Source organism: Mustela lutreola, chromosome 3 (genome assembly GCF_030435805.1).
Source record: "Mustela lutreola isolate mMusLut2 chromosome 3, mMusLut2.pri, whole genome shotgun sequence".
NCBI classification, from domain to species: Eukaryota; Metazoa; Chordata; class Mammalia; order Carnivora; family Mustelidae; genus Mustela; species Mustela lutreola.
Window position 1 is genome coordinate 16,219,070 of NC_081292.1, and position 16,539 is coordinate 16,235,608.

General features: G+C 42.2%; 1 protein-coding gene across 2 annotated transcripts in view; it reads right to left on the reverse strand.

Annotated features, from left to right (window-relative positions):
• The window catches only part of FER1L6 (fer-1 like family member 6), a 159,123-nt gene that overhangs the window by 5,126 nt on the left and 137,458 nt on the right, over positions 1 to 16,539 (reverse strand). For both annotated transcript variants that reach the window (XM_059165676.1, XM_059165678.1), the window contains exons 36-39: positions 14,422 to 14,510; positions 13,840 to 13,938; positions 11,391 to 11,632; positions 9,904 to 10,067 (exon numbers count right to left, since the gene is read on the reverse strand). In XM_059165676.1, the coding sequence (XP_059021659.1) occupies positions 9,904 to 10,067; positions 11,391 to 11,632; positions 13,840 to 13,938; positions 14,422 to 14,510 (594 nt within the window). The remainder of the gene's footprint in view (positions 1 to 9,903; positions 10,068 to 11,390; positions 11,633 to 13,839; positions 13,939 to 14,421; positions 14,511 to 16,539) is intronic.

Consider the following 16,539-nt stretch of genomic DNA (forward strand, 5'->3'; position numbering starts at 1 on the left):
CTTCCATCTAACGGATGACCTTGGGTAGTTTAAGGATTATGATCACATAGCATAGCATGGTGTAAGAGTTGAGTGAGTGAGATTTGGCGCAGACAGGTGTGCATTTGAAATTGGACTCTAGCACTCACCAGCTGCGTGGCTTTGGGTGAGTTACCTGCTTCAGTCTCGCTGTCCTGGAGAGGTTAATAGCATGTACCCCACAGATTTGTTTTGACGGATATTTGAAATAACATATATACAGTGCTCAACCTAGCACCTGGTAAATAGCAAACTCTTAAAGAGATGATAGTTGCTACCTTCAACACTATTTCATGGATGGAAACACATAATTTGATAGGAAATATCTGCCCAAATAAAAAACACCCAGAGAAGACCCATATTCCCACAGGGGGAAAAAAAAGCAAAGAAAAGAGAAGCAGAGCATATGAAATCAATTCTGTTCTAGGCATAGAAGTCATGGGTTACTACCATGAAGGGTCTTGCCCCCACTTCACTGTCCTGCTTAAGTGCTTACAGAGTCTTTTTCTGATATCACGGGCCCCAGGAGGAAAGTGTTTCCTGACATGTTCTGATAAATACCACTCCTCATTCTGTATCTCTCCACACAGAAGGTTCCCAGTTTTATTTTAATTATCGATACTCAACCAAGCACCAAGTAGAGGTCTTAAGCTAATAATATCCTCCAAACACAATTTTAGATCAGAGCTAGAAACAAAAAATGGACAACTTGAAAGACTATCTATTAACCTAATGACATCTATGGATGGAAAAAAATGACCAGGAAAGGTCCGGAAAAGACTGGATTTCTTGCACGGAGTGTGTTATTTATGGGCTTTGAACTTCACTGAGCCCAGAGAGTGGATTCCTTGGGGAGGGAGGTGGGTCCTTTAGGTCAGATATGCCTTCTTCAGTGATAATTGTTGCTTATTAAAACAACTCTCAGTGGTATGAGATAAGGTATTCTCATACATTAACGGTGGGGAAGTATGCTGACAAAGTCTTTTAGGAAGAGTGACACACACATATATACATACATGTGTATACACATATATATGCACGGATACATATGATGCCTACGTAAGTATGTGTATTACCTTATATGGTCATACTCTCAACAAATGGAAATAAATTATAGTCACTGCCTCCTCAAAAAAAAAAAAAAAAGACAGAGAAATATTTAATTCTATCAATTCTCACTTTGTGGGAAATGGCATGCCGGACTTAAGCATGCCATTTCTGGGCAGATAAATTAAGGAAATAATTCAAACCTCAGAAAAGGCGTAATATGCAAAGCACAGTCATTATCCTGTCACTCTTCAAATTGCCCTATTTGTCACAATGATATGTCCCAGACTCATCTTGTGTTCTATCTGTCCTTGACCGGGAATCAGCCAAATACACCTGCCTGGTTTTTTCAGTAGAGATTGGTATTCAGAAACAAGGATCCAGATGCTTCTTGCTACTTAGTGATTTTACTTCTAGGTCCTTTCAGTGAAGAGAGCTAGAAAAAATATTTTTAAATCCATAAATCCATAGTGATACTGGGGAAAATGCAAGACAAAAAAAAATCCCATTTACCACCCCTGGAGATACCTCTTGTACCAATTCTTGATTCTACAGTGTGGGAATTGATAGAATTAAACATTTTTCTTGTCTTTTTTTTTTTTTTTTGAGGAGGCAGTGATTATAATTTATTTCCATTTGTTGAGAGAAAGCTCTTCTTAACAGCTGAATTCTTACTAATAAATGAAAAAATCAGGATAGAATTAGATACACAGATGGACGACAGGGATATATAGATGAGTGGGTGGATGGCTAGACAGCTAGGCAATGGAAAGATGAATAGAGATGGATGGATGGAAGGAAAGAAGGAATGGGTAAAGAAGGAAGAAAGGATTAGAAAAATCACTTTGCAACACCAGTGAAATACTTAATTACAATCACCATTAGGTGGAAGGTGGTGGCAGGGCAGGGATTTCCCACAGTGCCACAGTGTCACCCACTGGTTCCTTGCCAATTGTAAAGAGGAAAATGTACTTTTTCAATGAAAAGATCTCATGGTCACCAGCACGATCATGTGAGTAAACACAGTCACCACTAGTGAGGACGTCTGAGGCCCTGTGCCTCCTGGCATAATCAACGGGAAATAAACAGCATCAAGTCTTAACTATTCTTACCAAAAATGTTTAACCTGATCCTGATAATGCTGTTACACCTAAATTTCTTCTAGTTCACCAGAAAGACAGGGTCTAGAGAGTATGATAAGCTATGTCATGAGAAAACAATCGGACAAGTGAGGCCAGTTTCATCAAATAGGTCTTGTCGTGGGGCAAGAAATGATGGAGGACCGTTCTAAAACAAAATGAACCAAAAAGACAAAATAACCAAAAAGCAACAGATGAACTATGACTAAATCTTGTTTTGAAAACAACAACAACAACAACAACAACAACAACAACAACAACAACAAAACAGCTGGAAAATACATCTTGAGAGTAATAGGGTATCCTTCTTGTAGATGGAGAAATGGATACGGTGTGGATATCAGATTGGGTGATCATAATTAGCTTCTTCTATGTGATGGTGGCATTATGGTTATGTACAAGAATGTTCATATTCTTAGGAGAGGCACGCTGAAGTATTCAGGAATGGTTAAATAGAAAACCACAGGCCCCTGATGGAGTTACTTAGGTGAAGGCCCCATGTCAACAATCCAAGATTTAAAACCTACCCTAAATGCAATCTCCTTCCTACCCACCCCTCCACCCCCCGCCCCAGGAATTTAACCTTTGGTCAGCCAATGTGGAAATTTCAACCTGGATATTTACTGATAGACACACTTTCATTCCTCTAAGGAGGGCACCTTGCCCAAATAATGCATTTCTTGCTAATAAATTCCTTCATGCCCTCTCTTTGCTTTTAAAAACCTTCCTTTTGTTTAACTTGGGGAGTTCCTCTTTACTTGGTAGATGGGATACTGCCCTATTCACAAATTATTTAATAAAGCCAATTAGATCTTCAAATTTACTCGGTTTTGGCGGGGGTTTTTGTTTTTGTTTTGTTTTTTTAAAACGGAATAGTGTTGGAATGTCTATAGATTACTCTTAAATGGTTCAGCCAATAAGAATGTGTGTGGGGTTGGGGCAGCGAGAGACTGTGTACTCACATATACAGACAAAATCAGTGCAGCAAAATAGTAACAAGTGTTGAATCTAGGTGGTGGATAAACGGTTGATCATTGTCCTATTCTTCCAATTTTTCCACATTTTAATGTTTTAAAATGAATAGATGTTGAAGAAATAACACAACGATTAAACGGTTAAACGGGCATTTCTATTTTGAGACTACTAAAAGTTGATACAACATTGATACCATAACGTAGGGGAGTGCTCATTAGAACACCAAACCAAACATAAAAGGCCCTATTTTTAATATAGAATGATCCCTACTATGTAAAATCAACCAAAACCTACCCAAATTGGGCACAACCCAAACATTAACAAAAGCTTTCTTTGGGTGGTATGCATGAGGGTGATTTCTCTTTCCCTCTACACTCTTGTGTCTTTTAAATTTCCTATAAATGTGTATTACCTACTCTGTCTTAAAATAACCTTTACATGAAAATTCGTACCCATTCTGCTCCTAGAGAATCTGAGTTTGTCACATACTATTTAGATGATGTGTGTGTCTACCACCTCCTCAGTTAAGCTGTGAACTTCTGGATGCCAGGAATTTGCCTCTTTCATTGTAGAACATTTACTGCCTAGTGTATGAGTGTGTAGCCACAGTAGCTACTGACGAGGGTTTTTCACACGAAACCAGAAGCACAGAAACCTCCCCTTTAATTTTAGTTGTTGATGTTCTTGCGATTTAGGCGGTCTATTTAACTATCAATTGATGGGATTTGCCTCTACAAGAAACTTCTTGATCTTCATCTTCTAAGCAGTGATTACTTTAAAGGCGGCTTTTAGTAAGATAACATGTATAACATGCATAGTGCAATATATCTCATATAGGACCTACCTGTCCAATATACATTTCTTTTGTCCCAAGGATACCTGTTATTTGCAAATCCTACCTGTGGCTGTTTTTCACTGACTATGAGCACAGCCACATTCCATAGTAGGAGCTCTGTGTTCCCGAAGTCTAAATTGCACTGCCTGCGTGTACAGAGAAGTAGCTTTAAAAATAAGCCTGGGCACGTGGCAGTGGCGGTAAGCAAATCCCTGCTGGCCAGCTGGTGCCTGGAACAGGACTGTGACCTCCTGAGTGCTGGCTTCAGGAGGGGGGCAGTAGGAAGCTTAGAAACAGAGAGTGTTTGTACTGGAAAGGCACCTTGGGGGCACCCAGTCCAACACACTTTTTTTTTTTTTTTTTTTACAGCCGTGGAAACTGAAACTTGGAGATGGCATGACCTCCGAAGGTGGTGGACTGAGGTTTTCCGTGACACCTCTTGACTCCCAGCCCATCCAGCTTGCTGCCACCCTGGGAGAAGGTTACCGGTCTGGCTTCCTCTGTGTGGTTATGGGTTCCTTTGAGGGAAAAGAGAGGCAGCTGGGTTATACCTCTGCTGCTGCAGGCCAAACCAGCAGTTGGGGGGCTGCTGGGTGGGTAGGGACAAAGTCAATCCTCACTTTCCCTTTAGGATGTGTAAGGACAAAACCAAATTAAAAACAAAGAGCTTAACATTTCCTGTGGAAAATACAGGAAGAGATTTCCCTCTCCTTTTTCTAAGCGCTGTCACTTTAGAAAATGTAATTGGAAGACCTTTGGGTACTCTTTGAAGTGCATATAAATCCTTTTGAATAGAAGGTACGCCCTAGAAGGACCCACCTTTCCCAAAGACCCTGGAGCCATCTCTTTGCAATGTACACATCCAGGGAGAGAGCACCCGTCCCTCCCAGCTTCCGGGGGTGCCTGGTTCCAAGTTGCCTATTTGAGGAGGATGCCCTAATTTTTGTGCCCACCCCCACTATCCTCCTTAGCCAGTCACATAGGATGCTCCCCTTCTAGTTATTTTGCCTCCCAACAACCTTGAATCAGAACAAACCTGGTATCTTCCTTTTTTTTTTTTTTTTATTATAAAGCTCCCCCACTCCCCCGCCTTTGGTGTGTGTGTGTGTTTTAATTTCTTTTCCGTGTTCCAGAATTCATTGTTTATGCACCACACCCAGTGCTCCATGCAAGACGCGCCCTCCTTAATACCCACCACCAGGCTCCCCCAACCTCCCACCCGCCTCCCCTCCAAACCCCTCAGTTTGTGTCTCAGAGCCCACAGTCTCTCATGGTTCCTCTCTCCCTCCAGTTTCCCCCTGCCTTTCAATCTCTACCAAACCGGAAAGATGGTGGCTGACTCTGTTGTCACAGCCAGCTCTGAGTAAACAGCCTGTTTACTACAGTCTTCCGTTCTTTCCATGGTTCTAAATACTTCATGTATATTAACTCATTTACTTGAGTAAAACCCCCCATGGGTGTGTGTGTGTGTGTGTGTGTGTGTGTGTGTATTCAATCCCCATTTTATAGATAACGAAAGTTGAGGCATAGAGAGATTAAGTAGCTTGCCTCATGTCACACACCTAGTCAGGAGAGGACAGGATTCAAACCTAAGGTGTCTGCTTCTACATTCTTTGGTCTTAATCACTTTATAATACTTACTGCAGTCTAGGAAAACATACTGTCTCAGCCTAAACACCCTTCCTCCCTTCTCCACATGTCCCCAAACAACCTGTCTCCATCCTCAGAACCTCCAACCATTAAAATCTACTTGTCTTCTCTTCTCCTATTTCTTTGGTACATTGTTCTCTAGTGTAAGGGCCGCTTAGCCAGAGTGAGCCATTTTGTTGTTTATGCAGTAAACTTAGACTGACCCTGCCCGCCCAGAGGAACTTACTTAGAAACAAGTCTGGGAAACCAGTAAAATATGACTGACCAGCCCCTGACAACAGAGCCCATATACCAGGACGTGTCAGGTCAGGGGGAGGTAACAGAGCCCAGAATACAAGGATGGGCCAAGCCAGGTGGAGATATCCAATCAGGAAAGCACCTCCCTAACCACCCAAGAATGTGGGCCCTGCCTTTTGGGCACCAATCCTGCCCAGAGTGATAGGCTAGTTCAAATAACTACTGTACAGTGAATTGTAATTCAGTTGGACACCTGTGTGTAGCCTGGCTCAACCACATGGCTTTTACTCTATAAAAATTAGTCTGTGAGGCTGAGAGGGGTCGCCTCTTTGCAAGAGACGTCCCTGGCCGGTCAGTTTGATTCTCGATGCTTGGCGCGAAATAAAGCCCTGCTTAACTTTCCCTTTGTATCGGTCCCGTCCTTTTGTCCACAGACCCTTTCACTAGTTTTTTTTTTTTTTTTTTAATTTTTTATTTTTTATAAACATATATTTTTATCCCCAGGGGTACAGGTCTGTGAATCACCAGGTTTACACACTTCACAGCACTCACCAAAGCACATACCCTCCCCAATGTCCATAATCCCACCCCCTTCTCCCAACCCCCTCCCCCCAGCAACCCTCAGTTTGTTTTGTGAGATTAAGAGTCACTTATGGTTTGTCTCCCTCCCTTTCACTAGTTTTTACTGTGACACTTAGTCTTATAAGGAAATGTGTGCTGATGTGTTTGTTCTCAGAGACTATCTGTTGAACACTTCCTACATGTTCGGTACACTGAACGAAAAGGGAAGGAAATCATATAATCTCTTTGACAGTAGCATCAATGTCTTATTTGTTGACCTGTTCAGTACCAATATACTGGGCACATACTCAGTGTGAGACACCACATGAGACACCTCAAACTCCAAAAATGAACAAAAAGAGACCCACTCTCTGGACTCAGGCCTCTCACAGCAGAAGAACCAGGAACCATGAATACAGACAATTACAAATCAGTGTCACAAGAGGGATGGAAGCATGAAGGCCAGCAAGCCCATCCCAGCTAGGACATCAGGGAGGCTTCTCAGAGGAGGTGACTGCTGAAAAGAGTCTCAAAAGACTTAAGGAGGAGATTTCCCAGAGAAGAAGGGAATCAAGGCATTCCAGGCAGAAGTACCAGTCCCTAGAAAAGCAGGGGTGTAGGAGGGAGCAGGGAGTGGCTGGGGAATAGAGTAGCTGAGGAAAGCTGGTATGGTTTGGGGGAAGAGGGAAAGATGGAATTGTGAAGGCTTTCAGCGTCTGCCCATGTCTCTGCTAACTTACTCCCCACTTGCTCCACAGTACGTACTGGTCTACATCTGCTGTCACCATTCCAACAGTGCTTTCTAAGTATTTAGATATAATTCCCATACCATAAAGCTCATCCTTTGAAAGTGCACAATGAATATATTTTAGCATATTCACAAAGTTGTACAGTCACCAGCACTAATTCCAGAACATTTTTAATCACTCTAAAAAGAAATCCTGTACTGGGTCGTAGTCACTCCCCATTTCCCTTCCCTCTAGCCCTGGCAGCCACCGATCTACGTTCTATGGAGTTGCCTATTCTGGACGTTTCCTATCAATGTGGTCTTTTGTGACTGGCGTCTTTCTTTTTAAAGATTTTATATATTTGTTTGTTAGAGAGAGAGAGAGAGCACAAGCAGGGGGAGAGCAGAGGGAGAAGCAGGCTCCCTGCTGAGCAAGAAACCTCATGTGGGACTCCATCCTAGGACCCTGAGATCATGACCCAAGCTGAAGGCAAATGCTTAACCGCCTGAGCCACCCAGGCATCCCATGACTGGCTTCTTTCACTTGAATATTTTCAAGGTCCATCCACGTTGGAGCCTGTATCAGCATTTTATTCCTTTTTTATGGACAAATTATATCCCCCATTGTATGGATATAACATCTTTTGTTTATTCCTTCATTAGTTGACTGACATGCAGATGTTTCCGCTCTGGGCTCTTATGAACAGTGCTGCTATGAGCCTTTACAACACTACTTTTCAAAAGGTCATTGGTGATCTCCGTGTTGCTAAATCCAATGGACACTTCTCTGCTTCTTATATAACCACTCAGGGGCATCTGACACAGTGACCCAACTGTCCTTCTCAAAAGAGAGTCTTCTCTGGGTTTATGTTTCAGGCACATTTTTATCATTTTCTTCCTATAGGTCTGCCTAGTTCTTCTCTTTCTCCCATTGTGACTCTCTCCCACTCATTGTCCACCTAAGCAATAAGGGTCTGTGTTTCCTGTGTGAGTCAGATACCCTCACCTCCGTGTGGGAGATCATTCATGGCTCCCCATTGCTCTGAGGATAAAATCCCAACTCTTCAACATGTGTGTGTCTGTCTTTGATGTTGGACTGTAAAGAAACTCCATGCTGGCAGAGAACTATGACTGTTACTACTCATATTTTATTCCCAGGACCTATCATTTAATAGATGCTCAATAAAAAAGTGTTGCAAGAAATGAAGAAAGACATAAGTGACAGAAAATAAAGACTCAACTAGGATCGAATGAAATAAGAGAAGTCTGAACATATTTTGCAAACTCTAAAGGGCTATAAACATGCAATAAATTATAACGACAGCCATTATATAATCATGCATACATCATTACTATTGTTGATTTTATAGAACCTGGAATTATATCAAAAGACATGAATTTGGATTTTGGGATTTGGCAGTCCCTGTGTCCTAACCTCACGCTGCGCTCTGGCAACTCTGACCAATGGGCAGTCAGCCTTCCACAAAGGGATACTTCATGCCTCCATGTTCTGCTCCTCATGGTTCCTCTACTCAAGGGAGATATGCACCCTCTTCTTCTTCTAGAAAATGCCTTTTCATCAGCTTTTGTTCTTGAAAAACAGATGTTCTGTTCTCCTTGACTCTTCAACATGCTCAGAGAGAATTACATCCCTCCCTCCTCTCGTTTCTTTCCCTGTGTCTTTTATACATTGACTACTGCCTGCAGAACTGGGTTGTAGACCCATCTGCCCCACTGGACTCTGAGCTGGTTGAGAGTAGAGGCCAGGCTGACTTCATCAGTGAATTTACCCATTCATCAATCAATTTCACTGACTGAGATCAGTTACGGGTTAAGCCCATGAGGACTGCAGCCTCATTCTCTTGACCCAACCTCACGCACCAGAGATTCAACTGAGAATGGCGGGAAGAGAAAATCTTCCAGAAAATATAATAAAACTAGATGCCATGGAGTCAGGCCAGTCCAGTGCAAAGAGAATCCTTGCCTCATACACACTGGGCCTCTACCACAGCAAGAGAGAACCAGGTGTGACCAGACTATTCCAACCCAGGTGTGCTTTTGCCACTGAGCACAGGAGCAGAGGGCAGAACATGCTCTCCACCAAGGGGAGGAGGCAGCATGGAAAGGGGTCACTAGTGCACTCCCGTTTCCCAACCTTGCCCATCACGTGAGTTATCTGCCATCCCTTATGGAGGGACACTAAGAAGCCTGCAGAACTTCCTTCCCACTATTTGTGAAAGGACTAAGCATCCACAGCATGTGCCACATAATATGGACCAGGCCAGCAATTCAGGGAAAGGGGAAATGGCTCTCCCTGCTGCCACCCTCTCAAGGAAGTTTTAAAAGTCTGGATCCCTTTTAAAATCGAGTCCTGCATTTGAGGGTAAAGGGATGAGGTTGTTCCATTAAAATTGTACATTTGTCAAGACTTAATGCATAATTTCAAGAAATGTTGAAAAAAAAAATAATGCCCGGGGCATAAATTCAAGCTAAGAGGTTAGAAAACCACCCTGATATAGCTATTAAATCAAGAATGCTGAAATACAGAAGCTTAATGCATTTATATAATTGTGAAAATTCTTGCCTCTCAGCAGAACCTTTGCCCTAAAGCGCTCTGTGTCACTTCAAGGCCCTTGACGTTGACAAAGTGACTCATTCAAAGAGCATATGGCCCCTGTCTGCCCCCAACCCTGTCTTTTACCGCTGCCACTTACTGTGAGCTCCTTGCTTTTAGCAAAAGGCCACCAGCCCCGCACACGCTTTTGCTGGAATATGGAGATCTTGCTGTCCTCGCTCGCATTTTCAAACTTGGTGAGATCGCAGGCCTTGGCTGACTTGGCTGCTCGGGGGAAACTATTGAGGTTCATTTCCAGGGAGCCTGTGAAGAGATGCCTTTGATAGTCATGGAAGGGCTTTAGTATCCATCACCACCAATCACCCACCCACCCATTCATTCATTCACTCACTCACTCGTCATTCAGCCAGCGCCACGGGATCACTAGCATGTACTAGGTTTGTGGGATAGAAGTATTACCTAGACATGTTTTGTGCCCTCGAGGCACCCAGTGTAGCAGCAGGTAGAAGACAGGGCAGAGCTGCAATGTAGAACTTCGGGTGTTGTCACTGCTGGACATCTTGTCTAGTCCCTGAGTGTGTGGAGATTATGTCCCTGTCCTCTGAGCTTTCCTCTGCCTCAGCATGAATCCACCAAAGGGAACCTCCTCCCCCAACTCACCTCCCTCTGAGTCCACTCAACTCCTCCTGGTGGAGGACTAAGTCTTACTGTCTTTGTAGCTACTGTCCAAGACCTTAGTGGGCTCTCAAGAAAGTATTTTCCATGAGTGAATATTATGGGAAATAAGATAATATTACAAGAGTATTTTATCTCTCTCTCTTCAATAACCTTTCCCTATTACAGATTATTTGTTAACTGAAAGCACTTAGAGCATGTACATAAACCAGAAATTAATAGAAAAATCTTCCATAATTCCATCCCCCAAAAGGTGATCACTGCTCTACACATTTGTTCTTATCCTATGTCAGTCCTTTTTCTTTGCCTGCCTTTGACTACCCCTGCCTCTGAGTCCATACGGACATGTGTTTTGCACATTTTTTCCTACATTCTTTTTTTCACTTAATACATCCTGTGCAACTCTTCAACTCATTAAATATTCAAATATTTTAATGGCTGCTGGACTATCACTTACTGAGTGCTTACTATGGTTTTAAATTTTATTTTAAAATTACTAAATTAAATTGTATTTTATATTAAATTATATTAATTATGATAATTTTATATTAAATGTAATTATATTAAATTATATTATTTTTAAAATTACATTAGATTTGAAGCCATACTTCAACCTTAGAGCTCCAAATGCTCTCTGAGGTATGTAATATTACTATCCCTGAGGAAACTGAGGTACAGAGGGGACTAGTAACGAGCTCAAAATTTAACATCTTCTTAGTGGTAAGGCAAAGATGAATTTAAGTCTGTTTGAAAACGCATCTTCTACCATTAAGATGCACCAAAACTTACTCAGCCAAACCCCTATGAATGGCTATTTGGAGTGTTTCTAATTTTTTGCTATCATAAATAGCACTGAAATTATTATCCTTGTAGCTATATCAAACCAAGCTCTCTGAAAACTGGGACAAAACCCTTAACATTAATGTGAACTTTACAAAGCCACTGGCTTACCCAGAAAGTCATCTGAGGACAGCCTTTCAAAATCCCAAACCTGGAGCACCAACACAACTGGTGTCTTACACTCCATCTTCTCTAAGGAAAAGATGTTCTCCCTCTTGGTAATGACCATTTGCTTCTCAGCTGGGAGATACTGAAATGGAAACAGGAAGCGCCAGTTGAAGTTCCCCTCGCCCGTCAGGGAGTTGTAATGCACATCGGTCTCCTGCTTGTCATCCTCCAGACCCTTTAGCCACCTGAATAAAGATAGAAAAAGAATTACACACCTGAGTCCCTGAGTACATTTTTCAGGCATCATTCTAATCGAGAGTGATTTAACTAGTTTCAGTGTGGTCACGGATAATAGTTTTTAAATTATGGTAGTTAGATTCAGATGGAAGTTTCCGCTGAATCTGAAAGAGAAAAATAGGAATCAAAGGGTCTGAAAGAGAAGCGAGATAGAGACATCATTCTAAGTCAGGTTCAGGAGGCGTCGTCAGCTCTACTAGCGAGAAGCCCCATGCAGTAAAGAGGGAAGACTTGGAAAATGTGAAGGGAAAGTATAATTGGAGTTTCCTCTCCCCCGAGGCCTCCTGTTAGGGTCCCACCTCTGCACTCATTACCCTGGTGGGCCTCTACAGTTGTCCTGGTTTAGACTCATGGTATCAGGCCTGTGACTGGCTCCCTCCTCACTGGTTCTGGACCTCGAAAACCCAGCAGGCCTGCATCAACATGGCATGGAGGGTAGAAGCCTGTCTTTACCCACCTGGATTCTAATCCTGGCTCTGCTATTACTAACTGGAAAGCCCTGGATAAGCTGTCCAACCCCCCTGTGCCTCTGTTTCATCTGCAAAATGGAAGCAATGACAGTACTTAGTTCATAGTTCAAAATGTGGTTGCTCTGAAGAATTGTAAGAGGTAATAGCTGGAAGGTGCTTTGTGTACTTCAAGTTACACACAATGTTATTTCCTCTTTTCTGGTCTTCCTCTTGCATCCCCAGTATAGAGTAAGCTACCGTTAATACACTTTCCCCTAATACCTTATCCCTGGTGAATTATTGAGAAAGTAGGTGCTTTTAATTCAAACTAATTGATAATTCCGAACCACTTGCTTTTTGAAAGCAGACATTCTGTCCCCACAAGTCAGAGAAGGATCAAGACCTCCCTTGTCCCAGAGGAGTAATACCACTTAGAGTATGCATGCAATTATTTAGGTAAAGATGGTGCTCACTCAGCCAATATATATGTGGTATCTATTATGAGGCAAGGAGTGTGCTAGTTGCTAGAGGAGTAATGGGAACACACAGAGGTGGTCCTTGCCTTCATAGAGCTACAGCTACAGAGGGAAGGGGATGGAGAAATTGGGGGAGAAGAGGCAGAAGTCAGCAGCAAGAGAGGTACAAGGGCCCTGTGGTGTGATGGCACATTCTAATGCTCTCAGCATGACTAGAGAGCACAAAGCAAGGAAGATGGAGGTGGGCCTGGAGAGATAGGAGGGGCTAGTCAGATAGGACATTTTAGGACATATTAGGGATCTAGATCTTCAGCCAAAGAAAATAGGATGTCACTAAAAGGTTTAAAGTATAGGACTGATTTGATCAGATTGTGTTTTGAAAAGATAACCCATGTTTCAACATAGAGAACAAGTTACAGGAGGCAAGAGTGAGTACAGACAGAGCAATCCACATGGCACCTCAGTGGCCTCAGCAAGAAATAATGGAGGGGAAAACTATGGTGGTGGTGTGTAAAGATGGAAATGGACATTGAGGATGGCTATTTGGTAAGCCAAATGGATAGGATTCAATGGAAAGTTAGAAATAGAGCCAATGAAGAAGAGGCTTCCCTGTTTAGGGAAGGCAAAGATATACCAAAAGGAAGCTGAGATGAGTTCGCTACGTCTGAGATGGGTTTTATCCAAGGGGTCATGTTTGAATCAGTTTTGCTTCTGATTCTCTACCACCTCATCTGCCTCCATGACTAGGGGCTCAAAGGGCCGCATTTGTGATGAGAGAGAAAGAGAGAATGCGTCGTTTCCTGAGTCCTAGGTTGGCATCTTTCCTATCAGTAGAACTAGCAAAGAGTAAGGTGCAACTTTGAGCTTCTCTCTTCATCTTACAACCTTCCTAACACTGAATCTCTCATCAGTTGCATTACACCTCTCTACTTGTTTGAGGTGTAAAGGTATTTTGAATGCCACTCAAAAAGCTTAGGTACCCAACATTTAATGGAAAAAGATGTTGATATAATAAAATTTTCTCACAAAAATATTTTCATAAGATAATAATCCTAGCAAAATAACCAAATAATATTTGAAAAGAAAGTGACCTTATCTACCAAGGTGAATAAGATGGGCTTCCTCTGTAGGAGGTGGGTGGAGTGCTTTCCATGAGGCATAGCTTCAGTTTGGGGTTAAAGAGAGGAGGAGGGGAAGAAGAGGGGACATGGAGTTTGTTGATGATCTTACCCTTTAACATAAATATCACTTGATTTTTGTCCTGTGAAGATATTCTCATCCTCTAAAATGACATCTTCAGTGTTCCAGATAGTCACTCTCAATTCATACCTGGGATGAAGGAAGGCAGCATTAGGCTAAAGACCTTGAAAGCAGAGTTAGCTGGTGTGTATGGGATTCTGATACTGCTATGAGTCAGTAAGCTTCCTCAACTTTACCAAGTTCAAAAATATCAACACTTAAGTTCTTGGTTCCATCAAAACCAAGTGTCCTGTTGGAATCACCAAAGACATGAAGTTCTCTGAGCAGAAATTGCTTCCATTAGCTGATATTTTTCAGGTCGTTGCAGAATGCTGAAGCGCAGTGGCCCCTACATAAAACAGGGGCCAGCATTTTCAACCATCACCACTGTTACAATTACTACCACTCATCCCTGTGGTAAATGGCCAGATGGGAAGTGAGAGATGATTATCAGGTGTCAGCTGATTCATGTAATTGACACTACAATGCAACAATTATTGTAATTGATTAACTGTCAAGATCTTTTAGTTGCCTACCGTAGTCATAGGCTGCCATAGGCTGCAGCTGACTTACCCTTTTGGCTGCCTTGGTGATATGTCAACAGGAGGTCCGGGTGGAGGCATGTCTTTGGGAAACATGTCCACCCACATCTGCAGGCGGCCCTGGTTAAGAAAAGAAGATCTCCTTTAAGTTTGGTGGGGTATCACGTGGGCAACTGATCATTCTTGGTTTTAACAGATCCTTTTACTAGAAATGGATATTAGCTATATATCACATCATATCTTATCATATGGATATTATTCATATTATACATGCTTAGGATATTGGTTGACAAAGACAAAACTTGTGTTTTTATTAAGAATTAGTCAGGACATATGTTAAGAGCAGGTGAAAGGCAAGCAAACCCTCACTGAGCACCTACTATGTGGTAGACACAATGCGATGCACTTGAAAAAACATTATGTCAATTCTCCCAATATCCCCAATGGGTGGATATTATTATTCCTACTACAGATGAGAAAATATCTTGCCCGTGCTTATACAGACAATATGTAGCAGAGTCTGGCTTCAACCCTTGTCTGCTGACTCTGCATTTTCTATAAATCCCTAAGGATTAAAAAAATAATATTATCTGTCAGAAGTATCATGCTTCATTGTTTTTAATGCACTTTAATATCATTATCTCGGTAACTGCTTAACCCAGCTATATTTCTGTGGTACACATCAAAAGAAACGGAGGCTTAGAGCAGCCAAAGAAATGATATGGGTCTTATGGCTAATTAATGTCAGAATAAGGCCTCCCATTCAATGTTTCGGATTCCATACATCAGAATTTAACCTGCTGCAAGGGATCCGAGTGCCCATGTGGGGAGAAGGCCCAGTGGATTCAATGCTCAGCTCTGTTGTGTTCATTCTAAGTACTCCATGAGCTCAGACAAGAAGGTAAGAGATCAACAAAGCCTGTGATGGTCAGGGGAAATTTTATATGAAGGAAGTGGGGTTCCCAACCAGAGCAGGGAGGATCTGTAGGATTTGGGGGAGGGGGAGGCTTTGGCTAGAAAATACAAGGGCTTTCATAGGGAAGGGACAATTTAATCAAAAAGTATATCATTTAGGAAGAGAAGAAGGAATTAGTGAGGATTCAATCCTAGAGTCTCTAAAAAGATATTAACATTCGCTTGTAACCAAAAAGCCACATGGTAAAATGAAGGATACCAATAACCAAAAGCTTTTAAACATTTGGTAGTGAAATTCAGGAACCAGTCATAGGCTTCTACATCTGATAAAAACAAGGCACTCTCCCACACCTGCTATCACTATTTTTACGCCCTAACGCTACTGAGATAGCAGTGTGGGTATTCCTGCCCCATTGGAGTCAAGCTCCTGTGTTGTGCCCAAGTGACACCGGGAGTGAGTCCAGGGCTAGGACAGGACTAAAACTCAAACTCCTGGGTGAAATCCCATTTAACTACTAACAGCTGAGTAACTTTGAGCAAGTTACTTAACTCTCTGAACCTCAATTTCTTCATCTTAAAAACAAGGATCATAATAAGTACACCATGAGGCTATGTTAGGGAGTAACAGGTGACCATACATCTTTATTTGTGTAGGAAAACCCTGGTGGTGCCCCTCCTAAATATTAATAGCAGTGCCTCTTATTCTTGAAATGGCCATCATTTGGATAAACAAATCTATAATCATCCTAACTAGATAATTTACATAAAGGGCTTAGTATTTAAGTACTTATTAATTTAGGTACCTATAATTAATAAGTACATATCAAGAAGGCTCTTAATAAAGTTGATCTTCTCTTTACTTCTAACTCATAACCCGGATCTCTGGTTATTTTTTCCACACAGCTTCCTCTAGTCAGTCCTTTAAAATAAGTCATCATCTACTGCTTCCCTGGGAAAACTAATGGACTGGGGAAATGAGTTTCCCTGGGAAAATTCATGGGGTTACTGATAGATTTTGGACAATGTCTTGGGCATGTCAGATGGATTTTGAAGTTTCTCAAATAACAGAATTCTTTCAAAAGAGTGTGATAACTTAGGGCGCCTGGGTGGCTCAGTCAGTTAAACATCTGCCTTCAGCTCAGGTCATGATCCCAGGGTCCTGGGGCGGAGCCCCACACTGGGCTCCTTGCTCTGCAGAGAGCCTGCTTCTCCCTCTCCCTCGGCTACTCCCCTG